The sequence below is a fragment of the Orbicella franksi genome, chromosome 7, assembly GCF_964199315.1.
Source record: "Orbicella franksi chromosome 7, jaOrbFran1.1, whole genome shotgun sequence".
In the NCBI taxonomy this organism is placed as follows: domain Eukaryota; kingdom Metazoa; phylum Cnidaria; class Anthozoa; order Scleractinia; family Merulinidae; genus Orbicella; species Orbicella franksi.
The window spans coordinates 21,955,503-21,971,212 of NC_138151.1; the positions used below are offsets into that span (position 1 = coordinate 21,955,503).

Consider the following 15,710-nt stretch of genomic DNA (forward strand, 5'->3'; position numbering starts at 1 on the left):
TGACAGAGCTGAAGTTACCATGGTTGCATTTTCTAAGAGTACAGCTAATTGGTCATTTGCACTGAGCTTTGACGTGCTGTCTGGGACTTCATTCTCTCGTAAAGCAGGCTCCAAGTACTCCAAGAACAGGTTTTTTTGTAATTCATCAATTTCTTCATAAACCTGAAGTGAACCGCTGCCCTCTCGGCCTCCATCTCAGCATCCAGCAACTCTCTTTTTCTTGGAATTTCCTGCTCTTCTTTTTCCTGCTTTTCTCTTATTGCATGCTGTTGTTTATCCAACTGTTGTCTAATTTTCAGCTGCCGAAGATTCAGTTGTGCTACAGCCAGCTTTCCCTTCTTTCTCAACAACGTTGACAACCTTGAACTCGATCTGGAAACCCCACTATGTCTGCTCCCTTGCGTTTTGCCAGAAAACATACTATGATATTCTCCCCGTTCGGGTTCTCTGTCCTTGTGCCATAATCGCACGTTGAAATCCAGGTCGAGCTTTCGTTCAGCTTTTCATCGTAGATTACCTGTGCCTTTTCCAAAACAAGGGCGTCTGTAGGACTATCCAGTAATTCTAAATAACTTTCGTGGGCGTCCACAAATTTACACCAAGCTTCATCAAATTTCATACGCTTCCTTGACAAATCTTCAGTACTTGCACCACTTTCCATGAGGTGAACAATTTCATCATGAACCTTGGTCAAATTTCCAATATGGCTGGCACATGATTTTTGAAGAGCAAGTTTTTTTTCGTTTAAGTCACCTTCCCTGTCTTGCATGACACTAGCTTGTCTAACCCTTATGCTTCTCCTTTCTTCCATTTCAGTTTCGCTGCTCGTACCATCCACTGCGGTATCTAAGTTTACATTTGCTTCTTGTGGTGAAGGTTTCTCTTCTGACATCCTGTTCCGTAAAGACAAATCGATTTGAAATTTGTTCCACAATTCCACCAAATTTCCAATATTAAGATGAAGTAGTCGAAAACTGTTATGAAGCCCAGGTGCTACCTATTATGTTGCATGTAAATAAACATCGAAAACTCAGAACTTTAACTTTAATAAATCCACTGGTAAATCCAAACATCCAAGAGCTAAAGTACTGCGACAAGTTTGGTTCATTTCGATCAGCCCACTTTTAGCGATTTAGGTTTATCTAGTCCAGGTTTTCTACAGACATCAAAAGGAACTAACTAAGTACAGGAACGAAAAGAGCGAAATTATATGAATGCGACCCTTACCGACTGTTTCGTTTCAAGTACAAATGTCCAATGTTCTTCAAAAACAACAACATGGCAGATCGCAAATCGAAGACAACCCACATGCTTCATAACACGTGAAGCAAACACGTTACATCATACACAGGTCCGCACAAAGTGCACAATGGTAGCTACAAGCATTGAAGTTCCCCTGCTACCTCCCAAACCTGCAGCCGTGAACATCGCTCCAACCCCCAGGCCACCCAAGAGTGTCTTGCTAGAGACGTACAGATCTCGTTTTAATACAGGAAACTAACTGAATGATTTATATTTAATTTCTAACAAACTCCTCTATCCAGGATAATTCCACTTCTGAGAAACTTTCATCAGGGGTGCGAAAGCCCATGTAATTCCCATCTGCATTTGGATACACGGCTCGTATTGCTTTCACTACATATCTCCCCAGTCTGTCATGTACCCACCAAGTAAACTGGTGGTAAGCAGCATTACGATAACTGCTGCAAAAAGAAAACATACGAATGAAATGTGTATTGCAAAATTTTTTCAAATTTGCCCAAATTATGATGGAAAGGAAGGCTGAAGGTCAGTGCAATTGCCGTGACAATTTGCTATCACCCACTGATTGGGGTGTAGCTACACAGAAATGTTAGTTGCTTCTGTTTATTAATTTCTTTTTGCAGAACCGACAAGAAATTTAGGCAATTGCTGTGTGTGTAAAATTTAGTCAACTGAGTTCAATCAACGAAAAATTCTTTCACTAAGTCTAAAGTTACTAAAAAGATTTGTGTAGTTTGGCTACTTATATCTTTCAAAATTGTGTTGCAATATTGATAGGGCAAATCAAGTATCTCAAACTGAATTTTATATTATAATGAGAATTAAACGTTTTAACATAATTTACAGAATTTGTGAAATACAGGGTGCCTTTGACTAATTGATCTAACCTACATTATCCCAGCAAAAGAGCAAAACGATTTACAATGTTAAAGATGTGGTATGTACACATTAGCAAGTTCCCGTAGCGCTTGTATGCCACGCGCCTGAGTCAAACCAACAATGGCCATCTCCAGCACTTCTCGTCGCAAACATACAGTTTCGAAATCAGGATGACGAGTTATACAGCAAATAGGGGGATCGTCCTCTAAATCTAAGCCATATAATAAAAATGCAGCAATGCCAATTTGAAAACAAATGGCTGGTTTTTCATAAGCGAAAATAGAAGGACTAAATCAAAACAATGAATGAATCGTTTCATGAAATTTATTATCCTTTTAATCAACAATATTTCACCTGATATTTTTGTCATGGCTTCGTCAATCTTTGGGTAGCAAACACACTCTCCTGATTTTCCCAGTTTTCACAATGCTTGCAATTACACCAAGAGGTATTCCCCCTCCTTGCAAGCTTGTTCTGGCCTTCAGCTGTATTCTCTCCATTGGAATCCAAGAAATCTTGCATGGGTTTCAAGGAATAGGATTCAAACCCAGCGATATTTGTAACTGTATTGTCAAGCGTTCTGTTGTCCCAAACTATACACAATATAGCTGCAAAAATCTGCGACTAATCACGACTAATGAAGAGTGAGAACACAAAAGCAAAGCACGCAGGGCGAGCACGCAAAGTAGGAAAGAAAGCATGACCGCTTTGACGTCACAAGATTGTGGACGGTAATCCTTATTTGGAAGTAACCAGAAGAGAATGCTAACAAAATGGTGGATGTTCAATTCTGGTGAATTCTGTTAGTTTTCTCTGATTTGCACTGAAATTCGAACTTTTTTTACAATTGATTCTTTGTAATTTACATTCTTTCTACAATGTCAGATCATCTCAAAAATTATTCTGTGTAGCCTTCTGTTCTCCTTTAACACTTCTCTAATGTGTACTTCATTTAGAACAGTATCAATAGGTGTTTTAAATCACTAGGGGTGTGTCTGATTGGCTGAATTCTGTAATAATAATAAGCAGAATAGTCTTGAGATGTCATTTTTGAGAAATTTGTCGAGTCTGTGACAGATAGACTGTTACATGTACAATACAGTTACAAGGAACCAATCAAAACTATCGTGTATTATAATATCTGATAACCCTTGCTGAAGGACAAAATTCAAGTTGCATACATTTGCACGTAACATGTATATTTTGAATTTCAGAGGTTCTAAGTTAATGATTTGAGGATTTGTTGTGATTGGTCTGTATATCTGTAGTGTATTCACGGATTTAACCAAGGATAATTTGGATTTAACTAACAACAGTAAACAACACCATTGCAAGAGTCGAACACATTTTTGTAATCATGAACATCCATTACGCATGCTCCAATATACAAAACAGGGGAATGGGGAGAGTAGAGCTAAACATTGACAAACACTACAATATCTTTATTCTGGAGCAAGGTTCATAAGAGAAATATTACAATACAGAGGCCATTTACAGTCCTACAAGGCAAACCTGGTATTGATGTCAGTCCTACATGTAGGCCTGCCTCTCTCTCCTTTGTTGTTTTTCATACTTTATATGTTTAACTAGTTGTGTTACTGATACTGTTTTCAACAGTTTCTTTTCTTGGGCATCAGAAGAGAGTCTTTCAAGGATTATTTTCCTTAAGATTGGACTGTTTTGTAGCATGTCTTGAAACAGACGATGTAATAGTTGCACTTGCTCCTCACTGAAAAGGGTCTTTGTGCTGTTGTTCAGTGTTGTTGGTGGCATGATATCACAGGATGCAGATGTGTCTTCTCTGAATAATCTGTTTACTTGGTCACTGAGTTCTTCCTTTTCAGCTGGTAACTTAGCAGTTACATTAATCTTGCCTGCACGATGCCTCCACTCTGCACAAATTCTGTCATAAACTCTTCTTGAATCTTCAGTCTGGAGAATTTTCCTACCCTTGTTCCTCTCTTTCACACAGTCCATACTGGCTTTCTTTTGTTGTATTTCTCCCTTAAAGAGATTGCAAATTTCTTGAATTAACTTACTGGACCAAGGTGCATGTAATTTAGACGGAGACTTGTCTTCACTGTTTTGGTCGTCATCAGCTTGTTCTTCCATTTCTCTTTCCTGCAAGCCTTCTTTTGTTTGTTTTGGTAGTTCCTTAGATACTTCACTAGAAGGGGTTGAGCTTCTCTTCCTCATCATTGAATGAAGTGTCTGGGATGCTTTCACTGACGCTTGCCCCTTTTCAGTCAGACAATACTACTTGATAGCAGTGGCTTCTTTGTGTGCCATTAAGTCAGCTAGACTGCTTGCAGCTTCTTTCTTGTTCCTGTGGACAGCAGTAACAGCTCCTTTCCCAAGCAGAGTACTGTGAATAGGTCCTGTCATACCTGCATTTTTCCACACCGACTTAATTGCTTTGTTGATTTGACTAGACTGCAGTTTTGTTCCATTGAAAGATGGAAATACTGGCTGGTGTTCCTCTGCTCCAACACCTGGCACCTTTGATCAAACTTCTTGAAAAAAGATCTTCATCCAATTATGTAGGTTACTTGTGAGGACAATAGAGAGCTTCAAGGTCTTTGCTGGAAACTGGACGCTTATGGTTTTTGAAAGAAATCAATCCCTGTCGCGCAAGATCTTTTAGCAATGCTTCTAGAGCTTCATTTGCTGGCTTGAATACTTTATCCCAAATAATGGAAAATGCTTTCTTTGAGGAGAACCAGATAAAAACCTGTCCAGCCCAGAATGAATGGGTTTCATAGTGTCGTGACTGTATGGTTTTCCTACCATGTTTCTTTCTTCTATGTAAAAATGTTTTAACATGGTTGACAGTGTTGCCGGCTCCATGTTTTCAAGTGCAACTGGAATTTTTCTCTCCTTCCTCCATGTTAAAGTTGGATGAGAACAGTTGGTTTATTTTATAGTTAGTAATCACAGTGTATTAATTCTCTATTTTATAAAATGACTCAATTTAAATTTGCATAGGACTAAATTTTAAAAGTCTTTTCGTAACTTTCTTATAATAATAATAGACTTGTATAGCGCTAGAACTAGACAAACATACTCAAAAGCGCTTTACATTAAGTTAAAATAAGTGAATAAATGGAAATCACTAAACTTTAAAACTATTACAACAACTATGCTAAACTTTAAAACTATTTCCACAAGTCAAAAGCTTTCTTAAAAAGAAATGTTTTCAGTTGCTCTTTGAAAATGGCGAGGCTGCTACTTGTTCTTATAGTTAATGGCAGCGAGTTCCATAAAACAGGTGCAGCATGAGCAAAGGCCCGATCCCCAAGTGTAGAGCAATTGACTTTTGGAACAACCAGAAGAGATTTTGCAGACGAACGAAGAGCGTAATTAGTAGCTGGTTTCAGGGATGAAAGATCATTTATGTAGGAAGGACTTTGGTTGTGTAGTGCCTTGTAAACAAGAAGAAGCAATTTAAACTGAACTCTAAACGATACTGGGAGCCAATGTAAGTCGATAAGAGCGGGTGTGATATGATCAAATTTCGCAATCCGAAAAATCACTCTAGCCGCGGCATTCTGAACTTTCTGTAAACCATCAATCTGGTATTTAGGTAGACCAAATAGAAGTGCATTGCAGTAATCAAGGTGCGAAGATACAGAGGCGTGGATCAGTGTCTTTGTGGATTGCGCGGTAAGGAATTTTCTGATCTGTCTTATGTTGTATAGTGCACAAAAAGCCTTGCTACAAATCTTGCCAATGTGAACATTCATTCGCATATGAGCATCGAACCAGGCCCCAAGGTTCCGGACGCTTTCTAACGGTTTAATGACAGTGTCGCCAATGATAATAGAATCAATAGATGTTTTTTCAAGTCGTTGACGGGAGCCAATAATTAGAAATTCAGTTTTCGCGTCATTGATCATTAGACGATTACCAATAAACCAAGAGCAGACATCAGCGATGCACTTTTCAATGAAAGAGACAGCGTTAAATTCCGAATGGATAGAACAAGGTCGGAAGGAAAGGTAAATCTGGGTGTCGTCAGCATAACCATGGACGGAAGGGAGGTGCTGTGAAATAATGTTAAAGAGACGGGAGACGTAGAGAGTAAATAAAATAGGGCCCATACAACTGCCCTGGGGTACTCCACAGTTCAGATTAAAGTCGTCAGAAGTCTTATCACCGACAAGTATACGTTGTTTGCAACCAGACAGAAATGAGTCAAACCAATTTAAAGCAGTTCCAACGACTCCAAAATCCTGTTGCAAAATATTGAGAAGAATGCAATGTTCAATGGTATCAAAAGCAGCACTTAGGTCCAGAAGTACGAGAAGTGTCACTTGCTTATTATCCATACTCATTAAGATGTCGTTTTGAACCTTCAATAGAGCAGTCTCTGTCGAGTGATACTTACGGAAGCCGGACTGGAATTTAGGAAGAGGGGCATTTTTCTCACAGTGGGCGAGAAGTTGTTGAAGTGCAGCCTTTTCCACTACCTTGGAAATGAATGGAAGATTACTGACTGGACGGAAATTCTTGTAGACCAAATCAAGTCCAGGTTTTTTCAATAGAGGGATGACAACAGCAGTTCTCCAATTTTCTGGAACGGAACCACTGAGAAGAGAGAGATTAACCATCTCAGTGATAGAGGGTGCTAATACATCAAGACAGGACTTCACGAGCCATGTAGGAAGAGGATCCAATCGACAAGAGGCATTAGAGGATTCTCGAACAATCTTACACACTTCTCCTATGGATAACGAAGAAAAATTCTCCAGATTCTCCTTCGGAGTGACAGGAACAAGTCGAGGCACTTGAACTTGAAACTTGTCAAGATTTTCCTTTATGGTTTCAATTTTTTTGAGGAAAAAGGTGCCAAATTCATTTGCAAGCTTAGTGGGATCATCGTGCTCTGGAAGAGCCATCTCAAGTGGCTCCCTGGACAAAGAATTAACCACACGAAATAGCTTGCGAGAGTCACCCGCACACTGATCAATTAGGTTTGAGTAATAATTCACACGTGCAGATTTAAGAGATACAGAGTACTGATTACGAACTCTATGGTAATTATTCCAGTCTCCAGGGAGGTCAGTTTTCAAGGCTTTGTTTTCAAGGCGACGACGTTTACGCTTGAGTTGTTTAATGTCATCATTAAACCACGGGATCTTTGGACGATTTTTTATAATCCTTGTCTTAAGCGGGGCATGCGTGTTAAAGCAGTCGGAGAGGGCATCAATGTTGTCCCAGTGTACGCTTGCACAAAGCATAGAAGAGGCAATATCAGCTGAGAATTCAGCAATATCAATATTTTTGAGTTTACGAAAAGTCAGTTCTTTGCAAGATAAAGCTGGTCGCGGGAAACCAATAGGGCACTGAATAATAAAATGATCAGAGATGGGAAAAGTGGCTTTAGGAGAAGCAAGAACAACATCATCCGACAAACGAGTAATAATTAGATCCAAGGTATGACCCGATAGATGGGTTGGGCCGGATACGTGTTGCGAAAGACTGAACGTTTCCAGTAAATCCATAAATTTCTTGGTATCATTGTCACGGAGGTCATCTAAATGAAGGTTGAAGTCTCCAGAGATAACAAGAACCTCGGGGCACATAACAACATTCTCTAAAAACTGAGAGAATTCATCAAAGAAAACAGAGACAGAAACCGGATGTAACGAAGAATATGGAGGTCGGTACACTATTATATGTCTCATTGAGTGATTATGCACTTTAACAATCCACTCAGAATATTCAAAAGACTTGTTTTCCTTCCCATCGACTAATGCAACGTTGACAGAGTCTCGGAACAGAATCCCAGTTCCACCACCACGGTTTTGCGATTGTCGAGAAAAATTCTTGAAGAAATAACCAGCCACAGATAACAGAGCAATGCTGACGGAATCAGCGTCATTTAACCAGGTCTCGGTAATGGTGCAAAGGCCAATGTCATTTTCTACGACGTAGTCAATAATGCTCTCGATCTTGTTTCTAGCGGATCTAGAATTGAAGACCGCAAAGTTTAGGAAAGTTGAACGTGGATTGACGAACAAATTTGTATGAAGAGAGGAGTTAGTCGAAGTAACGTTAGAATATAAGTGATTGTTTATATTCACAGGTGTAACGACGCAGAGGTTATTTGAAATAGATCCTTTATGCAAATTATTGCTTCCTCGGCTAATGCGTGGACAAGAAACCAGGGATTCAATTCTGTGAATGTTTCTAGCTCTCCTTTCTTTAACTCGACGGCCAGCGCAGCACCTCCTGTAGGTCGATGATAAGGGCAATGAACAAGGCGAAAGTTGATGGTAGACATCCGAGTAGTAACAAAATCCAACATGGCGGGTGTCAGCATAATTCGTGGACAACAGTTTATCACTTGTATGCGAGACCATGCCAGATATCACAAAAATCATAGGTAGACAGGTCAACAAATAAGTTGGTTTCTTCTGTAAGGGACCAGGATTAAGCTCAACATCCATGTGGACAGTTAAATCTGTTGGTAAAACCAAACAGGTCGGACCATGCTTGTACCAGATCGAAATTGGCCGCCTCGGAAACTTTAGTTCGTGGTTGTTTTTGATAAAAGATGCCTTTGCGTTAAACTTAGTCATAATCGGATAGCAGAGGCCTTCAGGTTGCCATACCGTATAAAATTGTAGGATATAAAGCAAGTTCAACAACAAAATGAGACGATAAATACGGACACAAATGGCTGCCATCTTGATCGGCGCTTACATTTAAATTAGCCAAAAAGATCACCTTCAAAGACCTTGACAGGATATTTTGTTGACTTTTTTGTACTTTCTGGAACAGCATTTGTGACCAGCTTTTTAATGTCACTATTGCTGGACTCAACAAAATGAGTTTGATTTTCTTCCATGTAAAATAGAAGAGAAAAGTTGAAACTCTTGTGATGACAATGTTTCTCTTTGACGAAAACAATCTAAGGACAAATATCGATGCAGGCGGGGGTTATTGCATGTTAACTGTCCTGTGAGTTTTCACCACATGACGTAAAGTAACCAATAAAATGCGCGAAAATTAATGGGTGGGTTATAATCATTAATATCTCGGCAAATATTTACAGGAGAATAATCTAGTATATCTCAGGATTTTCATAAGCACATGGCGAAGGTCACGAAGGTCGCTTCTAATTTCTTGCTAGCTGTAAAATTACCGTACTATTAAATATAATTGTTGGATGTTGACCTTCAGTAGCATTTTCAATGAAAGTGGCAAAAGTTCAATTGAGGCCTTACACTACTGTAAAATGAGATTAAACAATTTTAATATCATTTTACAGTAGTTGTTACCGCCGAAGAACAGTATTTTATTTTTGTTTTATTTTGATCGTGACGTTTCGTGTCAATGACATGAAGTAGCTTGCAAAACTTTGTAACCACCCGGACGGACTCACGTGGAACTGATTTTGTAAAACTTGGACGTGTCTGGTTATTAAAAAAGTGTTAAAATCAAATTTGTTGTCGTTATGCGAGTTCATTGGGGACTAAAGAAGTAGCGGCAACATTTTCTGGTCCTTCGAGCCGGAGTAGAACGAGCGAATCGAAGAATTTGGAATTTGGTGTGGCGAAGATTTTGGAATTTGGTATGGAATCGACCGAAGCGACTGATGGCGGTCGCCATCTTGGCCATTTGGATTCAGCTCGTACTGTGAGTACTAACATTGTTACTTTAAAAAACAAACGGGCAGCCATCAAAAGAAGGATCACGAACATGTTGAAGAAATTAGAGTCCACCATCGAACAGTATGGTCGAAAAGCGATTATACGTGGATATGTCAACAACTTGCAGGAATATCTTAACGAAGCGAAAGGCCTCAATGATGAACTCGTCTCAGTGATCCCAGAGAACGAGCACGAAGCCGCAATAGATTGGTATGAAGAACAACCCGATAGAGTCGAAGACGCTAAACTTCAGGCCAACGCACGTCTTGACGAGCGGGCAGAGGAAAGTTCTAGCGGATTAAGCTCGGTGAAATCATGGAAAACTTCTTCGACAAGAAATGTCTCCCAAGCGGCCGAAATTCGCGCCAAAATTACTTCAGCAGAAATTAAAGCAAAACAACTTGCCTTGGAGGAACAGCGAAGAAGAGAGGAGTTCGAAAAACAACTGGAGGTTGAAAGGAAACTTGAACTTGTCCAAGATGAAGCTCAAAGGCTAAAATTCATGGCTGAAGAAAGAAGAAAGACTCAGGAAGCCAAGGACGAGGCTGCATGCCTCACAGCAGAAGCAGCAGTGTTACAAAAGGTACAAAATGAAGTTAATGATCCGGAAGCTTTGTCTAATCGATTGCTTGATTTTGAGGATGATTCATTGAAATTTGTTCCATCATCTAATCTTGATGAACCGTTAACAATAATTCCTCCACTACTCCCTGGTTTGTTGCAAGGAAGTGGAGCAAATCATGGAACCGCATTGCCACCTGACAACCCTACAAAAGTTGTTACACCTTCACCTTTGTTACAACAGCCAAAGTCAGCTGTTTCATTTATTGCACCTCAGGGCACGAAAAAACCTAATGAAACATTGCCTTTGTATCACTCGTGGATTGGAGATTTACAAAGTGGAGTACAGCATCCAGCTTTAACTAGTACGGACAACCGAAAAACAACCATTTGTGGTCATTCTACTCGTGACTCTCTTCCAAAGTTACGCCTAAGTAAGTTTGATGGTGACCCTTTACACTGGTCTGATTGGTCCTCAATGTTTCAATCAATTGTTCATGATGCTAATCTGTCCCTTAATGGCAAAATGCAACATCTTCAGAACTCTGTTATTGGTAAAGCTAAGTCTGCAATTGAAGGATATGGATACAGTGGAGATTCCTACTATGAAGCACTGAAAGAACTGGAATCCAGATTTGGGAAACCTTCCCTTGTTGTGAAAGTCACACTTGACAAACTGAAAAAAACAGCTCGATTACAAAATGACAAACCTCAAGAAGTGAGAAATCTGTCAGATGTTGTGTCAACTACTGTGTGGACATTTAAGAAGTTTGGATATGAAAGTGATCTGAAAGCAGAAGCTAATGTTTCCCTTGCCGTTGACAAACTGTCCCAGGAGCTCAAAATCAAATGGAAGGACAACACCAAAGCTACCAAACTGGAACGACCTAGTCTTGATGACTTCAGTGTGTGGTTAAAAGGTCAGGCAGATATTTATGATGATTGTTGTTACCCAAAAATGTCAAGTAAGTTTCCATTCCAACCTCATAAGAAACCTCGGTCTGGTGGATCAAATGGAATGACTGAAAAACAGAACACTTTCTCAAGTAACATTTCACCTCGCCCCAGGCCAACAAAGTCCTCTTGCATTATGGGTGATGGGCAGGAACACAAGTTATCTTCTTGTCCCAAGTTTAAGGCTCTAAGTGTGGAAGAACGCCTAAATGAAGTACAGAAACATAAGTTGTGCTTTTGTTGCCTCAGTCCTCGACATTGGCTTAGCAATTGTTCAAATCAAAAACAGTGTGGTGTAAATGGGTGTACGCGATCACACAATGCTCTGTTGCACAACTTGAGAAATGTTTCGGTGGAAAGCAGTGATGCAGTGTCTGCTATTAACCCAGTAGCACAAGCCGAAGTTGGTTCGTCTACTGAACATTCTAACACATCTCACAGAAGCAGTCACACCTCTGTTCTGTTACAAGTAGTACCAGTAACCCTCTATGGTCCAAAGGGATATTTCAACACATATGCTATGCTGGACACAGGAAGCACTTGCAGCTTGCTGTTAGTAGATGTTGCTGGAAGACTTGGTTTGGATGGTCCTTTGGAAAGTGTAGTCTTAAATGGAATTCAGAAAACATCTGAGCTTATGACAAAGCGTGTTAATGTACAAGTCAGCCGATTGAATGACTTTGGTACCCAATTTGATGTGAATGGAGTTCTTGTAGTTGATCACCTGAATGTGCCAGAGAAGAAAGTGAAACTTGATGAGCTACAAGAAAGGTGGCCACACCTATCAGACTTGGAGCTGACTGAAGTCGCTGGGACTCAAGTCACTTTGCTCCTTGGTAGTGATGTCCCGGAACTTATTGTTCCCCTGGAAACTCGACATGGTCCAAAGGGTTCCCCTGTTGGTGTTCGCACTAGGATCGGATGGACTGTTACTGGTCGCTTACCTGGCCATATTCAAGAATGTGAATCTGTTTGTAAAGTTCATGTGGCGACTCCGGATGAGGAACTCAATGACACCGTAAAAACTTGGTGGCGAACAGAGAACTTTGGTTGTCGTTATGACAATGATATCCAGCGCTCAGTTGAAGATGAAAGAGTCATGAAATTCTTGAATGAAAGTACACGTAAGGTGGATGGTCGTTATGAGGTTCCTTTGATTTGGCGTGATGACAAAGTCAAACTTCCTGACAATTTTGCTGCAGCTGCTCAACGTCTGAATTTTCTGGAGAAGAAGCTTAATCGTAATCCCGAGTTGGCAGAAAGATACAGGAAAACTATTGACATGGATATGGAAAAGGGATACATCAAAAAGCTTACTAAGGAGGAAGCAACTGCACCAGCCATGCGCAAATGGTACCTTCCTCACCACCCTGTTCTGAACCCCAAGAAACCTGAGAAGGTTCGTCGAGTATGTGATGCCACTGCAAAGTTTCAAGGCTCATCATTAAACAGCCAACTTCTTAGTGGCCCAGATTTGCTGAACAACCTTGTTGGAATTTTCATGAGGTTTCGAGAAGAAAAGGTTGCGCTTTCAGGAGACATTGAAGCGATGTTTAACCAAGTTGCTGTCCCAGAAGAAGATCAAGCTTCCCTTCGATTTCTGTGGCGTCAATCTCCTGAATCATTGACAAAAGTCTACCAGTATGTGCATCACATATTTGGAGCCAAATGTGCGCCAACCTGTGCTAACTATGCTCTGTTGAGAAGTGCAGAAGATAATGAGAAGCAGTTTCCGAATGCTGCCTTTGCCGTAAAGCGAAACTTTTACATGGATGACTTTTTCAAGTCTGTTAAATCAAGTGATCAAGCTCTGGAACTGCAACAAGAACTTGTTGAAATGCTAAACAAAGCAGCTTTTCACTTGACCAAGTGGATCTCTAATGAGACAGAAGTGATCGAGCGAATACCAGAATCGGAAAGAGCGCCCTCTATCAAGGTTGTGGAGGAAAGCATCGTAATGCCTATTGAACGTGCTCTTGGTGTCGTTTGGGATACCAGCTCAGATTGTTTTGTCTATAAAGTGGTGAAGAGAGACATTGCGGACACGCGTCAGAAGATTCTGAGCTTGATAGCATCCCTCTTTGATCCGATTGGATTTCTAGCCCCATTTCTGGTCAGAGCAAAAATCTTCCTCCAGCATGTGTGGTAGTTAGGTATTGGATGGGATGATGCACTGCCACCAGAGTTTCTAAAGGAGTGGTCCAAATGGCAGGAAGAGCTGGATGGAATTGCACAGTTTCACATTCCCCGTTTCTATCGTCACATACCAGACAACCCGTCTGTTATTGACCTTCACGTCTTTGGAGATGCCAGTGAACAAGCATTTTGCGCAGTGGCTTATTTCAGATTCTGCTATGTCAGTGGAGCAGTGCGATGTGCATTTGTTACAGTGAAGACTCGGGTAGCCCCGAAGAAACCCTTGAGCATCCCAAGGCTTGAACTGCAGGCTGCTGTTTTGGGTGCAAGATTGGCTGCTGTAGTGATTAAGGAACATGATTACATCATTGATTCCACCTATTATTGGACAGACAGCAGGACTGTGTTTCAGTGGATTCGTGGAGTGTCTAAGCGCCACCCCGCCTTTATTGCTAATAGAATTGGAGAGATCCTGGACAGCACTGAACCCAACCAATGGAACCACTGTCCTGGACAGATAAATCCTGCAGATGATGGCAGCAGGGGACTTCCAGTGAGCTCTATTACTTCTGGGAGTCGTTGGGTAAATGGCCCTGCCTTCTTACACTTACCTGAAGAGAGATGGCCAAAGGGAAATGCAAAGCTTGAAATTCCCAAGCCGTCCGATGATGACCCACAAGCCCAAGAAATGGCCATTACTTGGACTGGTGTGGTGAAAGGTTTAAAGAACGATTTCTTATCTCCAGCGAAATACTCATCTCTAACAAAGCTTCTCAGAGTAACTGCTTACCTGAAACGGTTTATATATAACTGTAAGCACCCCAAATCTGAACGTCACATTGGTTCTTTGTTGGTTGAAGAGATGGAGCAAGCTCGAAAGTTTTGGATCTGCGTTGCCCAAGCAGAATCCTTTCCTCAAGAAGTTGCAGTTCTCAAGTCGAAACAGCATGTTTCAAGCAAGAGCAAATTGGTATCTCTCTCACCATTCCTTGATGGGCATGGAATCATTCGTGCAGGTGGTCGAATTGAGAGAGCCGATATTCCATTTTACAGTCGTCACCCTGTGGTACTAGTACCAGATCATGAGTTGACCCATCTCATCATCATGAACTGTCACGAGAAATTGAAACATGAAGGAGTGGACCAAGTACGAAATGAGTTGAGACAACAGTATTGGATCTTACGCTGTCGTGCTACAGTGCGAAAGATCCTTCATCAGTGTTCTTACTGCAGAAGGCGAAAAGCGAAACCAGAAGCACCCTTGATGGCAAGTCTACCATATGATCGCTTAAGTGTTGCACCACCATTCTCGAAAGTTGGCGTGGATTTCTTTGGTCCTCTTAAAGTGAAGCATCTTAGAAAAGAGGAGAAGAGATATGGTTGTCTCTTTACTTGCTTGGTGACTAGAGCAGTTCATTTGGAGGTTGCATTTGACTTGTCAACCGATTCCTTCATCATGTGCCTTAGGCGGTTTATGGCTCGAAGAGGTAAACCAACTGTGATTTACTCCGACAATGGAACAAACTTTGTAGGAGCAGACCGTGAGTTACGTGAATGCATCAATGGCTGGAATCAGCATAAGATCAGCAGTGAGTTGAGCCAAGAGGGAATTCAGTGGGTATTTAACCCGCCTGCCGCACCTCATATGGGAGGTGTATGGGAGCGCCTTGTACGATCATGCAAGAAAGCCCTTAATGTTGTTCTACAGAAACACGTTCTTACTGATGAGGTGTTGCTTACCGCCTTTGCTGAAGTGGAATGGGTTCTGAACAGTCGTCCGCTTACTGAAGTCAGCTCGGATGTGGATGACCTTGAAGCTCTGACACCGAATCATTTCCTCATTGGAAGAGGATCTCTCAACTTACCGCCCGGTATCATTGACGACAAGGAGTTGTCAAGTCGCAAACGTTGGCGACAAGCACAAGTGGTGGCAAATCATATTTGGAGTCGTTGGTTAAGAGAGTACCTACCTGGTTTGATTACTCGAACGAAATGGACTCAACCTACTGTAAATGTCAAGGTCAGAGATTTGGTGTTAGTGGTTGATCGGGCAGTTTCAAGAGGTTTCTGGCCCCTTGGCAGGATCGTAAAAGTCTTTCCTGGACTTGACAGTATTGTAAGATCAGCAGACGTGAAAACGAAGTTTGGAGTAATGAGACGCCCTGTGACAAAACTTGCCGTCCTTGAAGAGTGTTCGACCAACTAAATCGGGCGAACACGGGGGCAGGATGTTACCGCCGAAGAACAGTATTTTATTTT

General features: G+C 41.1%; 1 protein-coding gene across 1 annotated transcript; it reads left to right on the top strand.

Moving 5' to 3' along the window:
* The first annotated feature begins 8,450 nt into the window (after positions 1–8,450).
* LOC145493654 (uncharacterized) lies at positions 8,451–15,657 on the top strand. The gene is made up of 3 exons (XM_081473132.1): positions 8,451–8,530; positions 9,612–13,363; positions 13,469–15,657. The coding sequence occupies exons 1-3, from the start codon at positions 8,451–8,453 to the stop codon at positions 15,655–15,657; spliced, it is 6,021 nt and encodes a 2,006-aa protein (XP_081329258.1).
* The last annotated feature ends 53 nt before the right edge of the window (positions 15,658–15,710 follow it).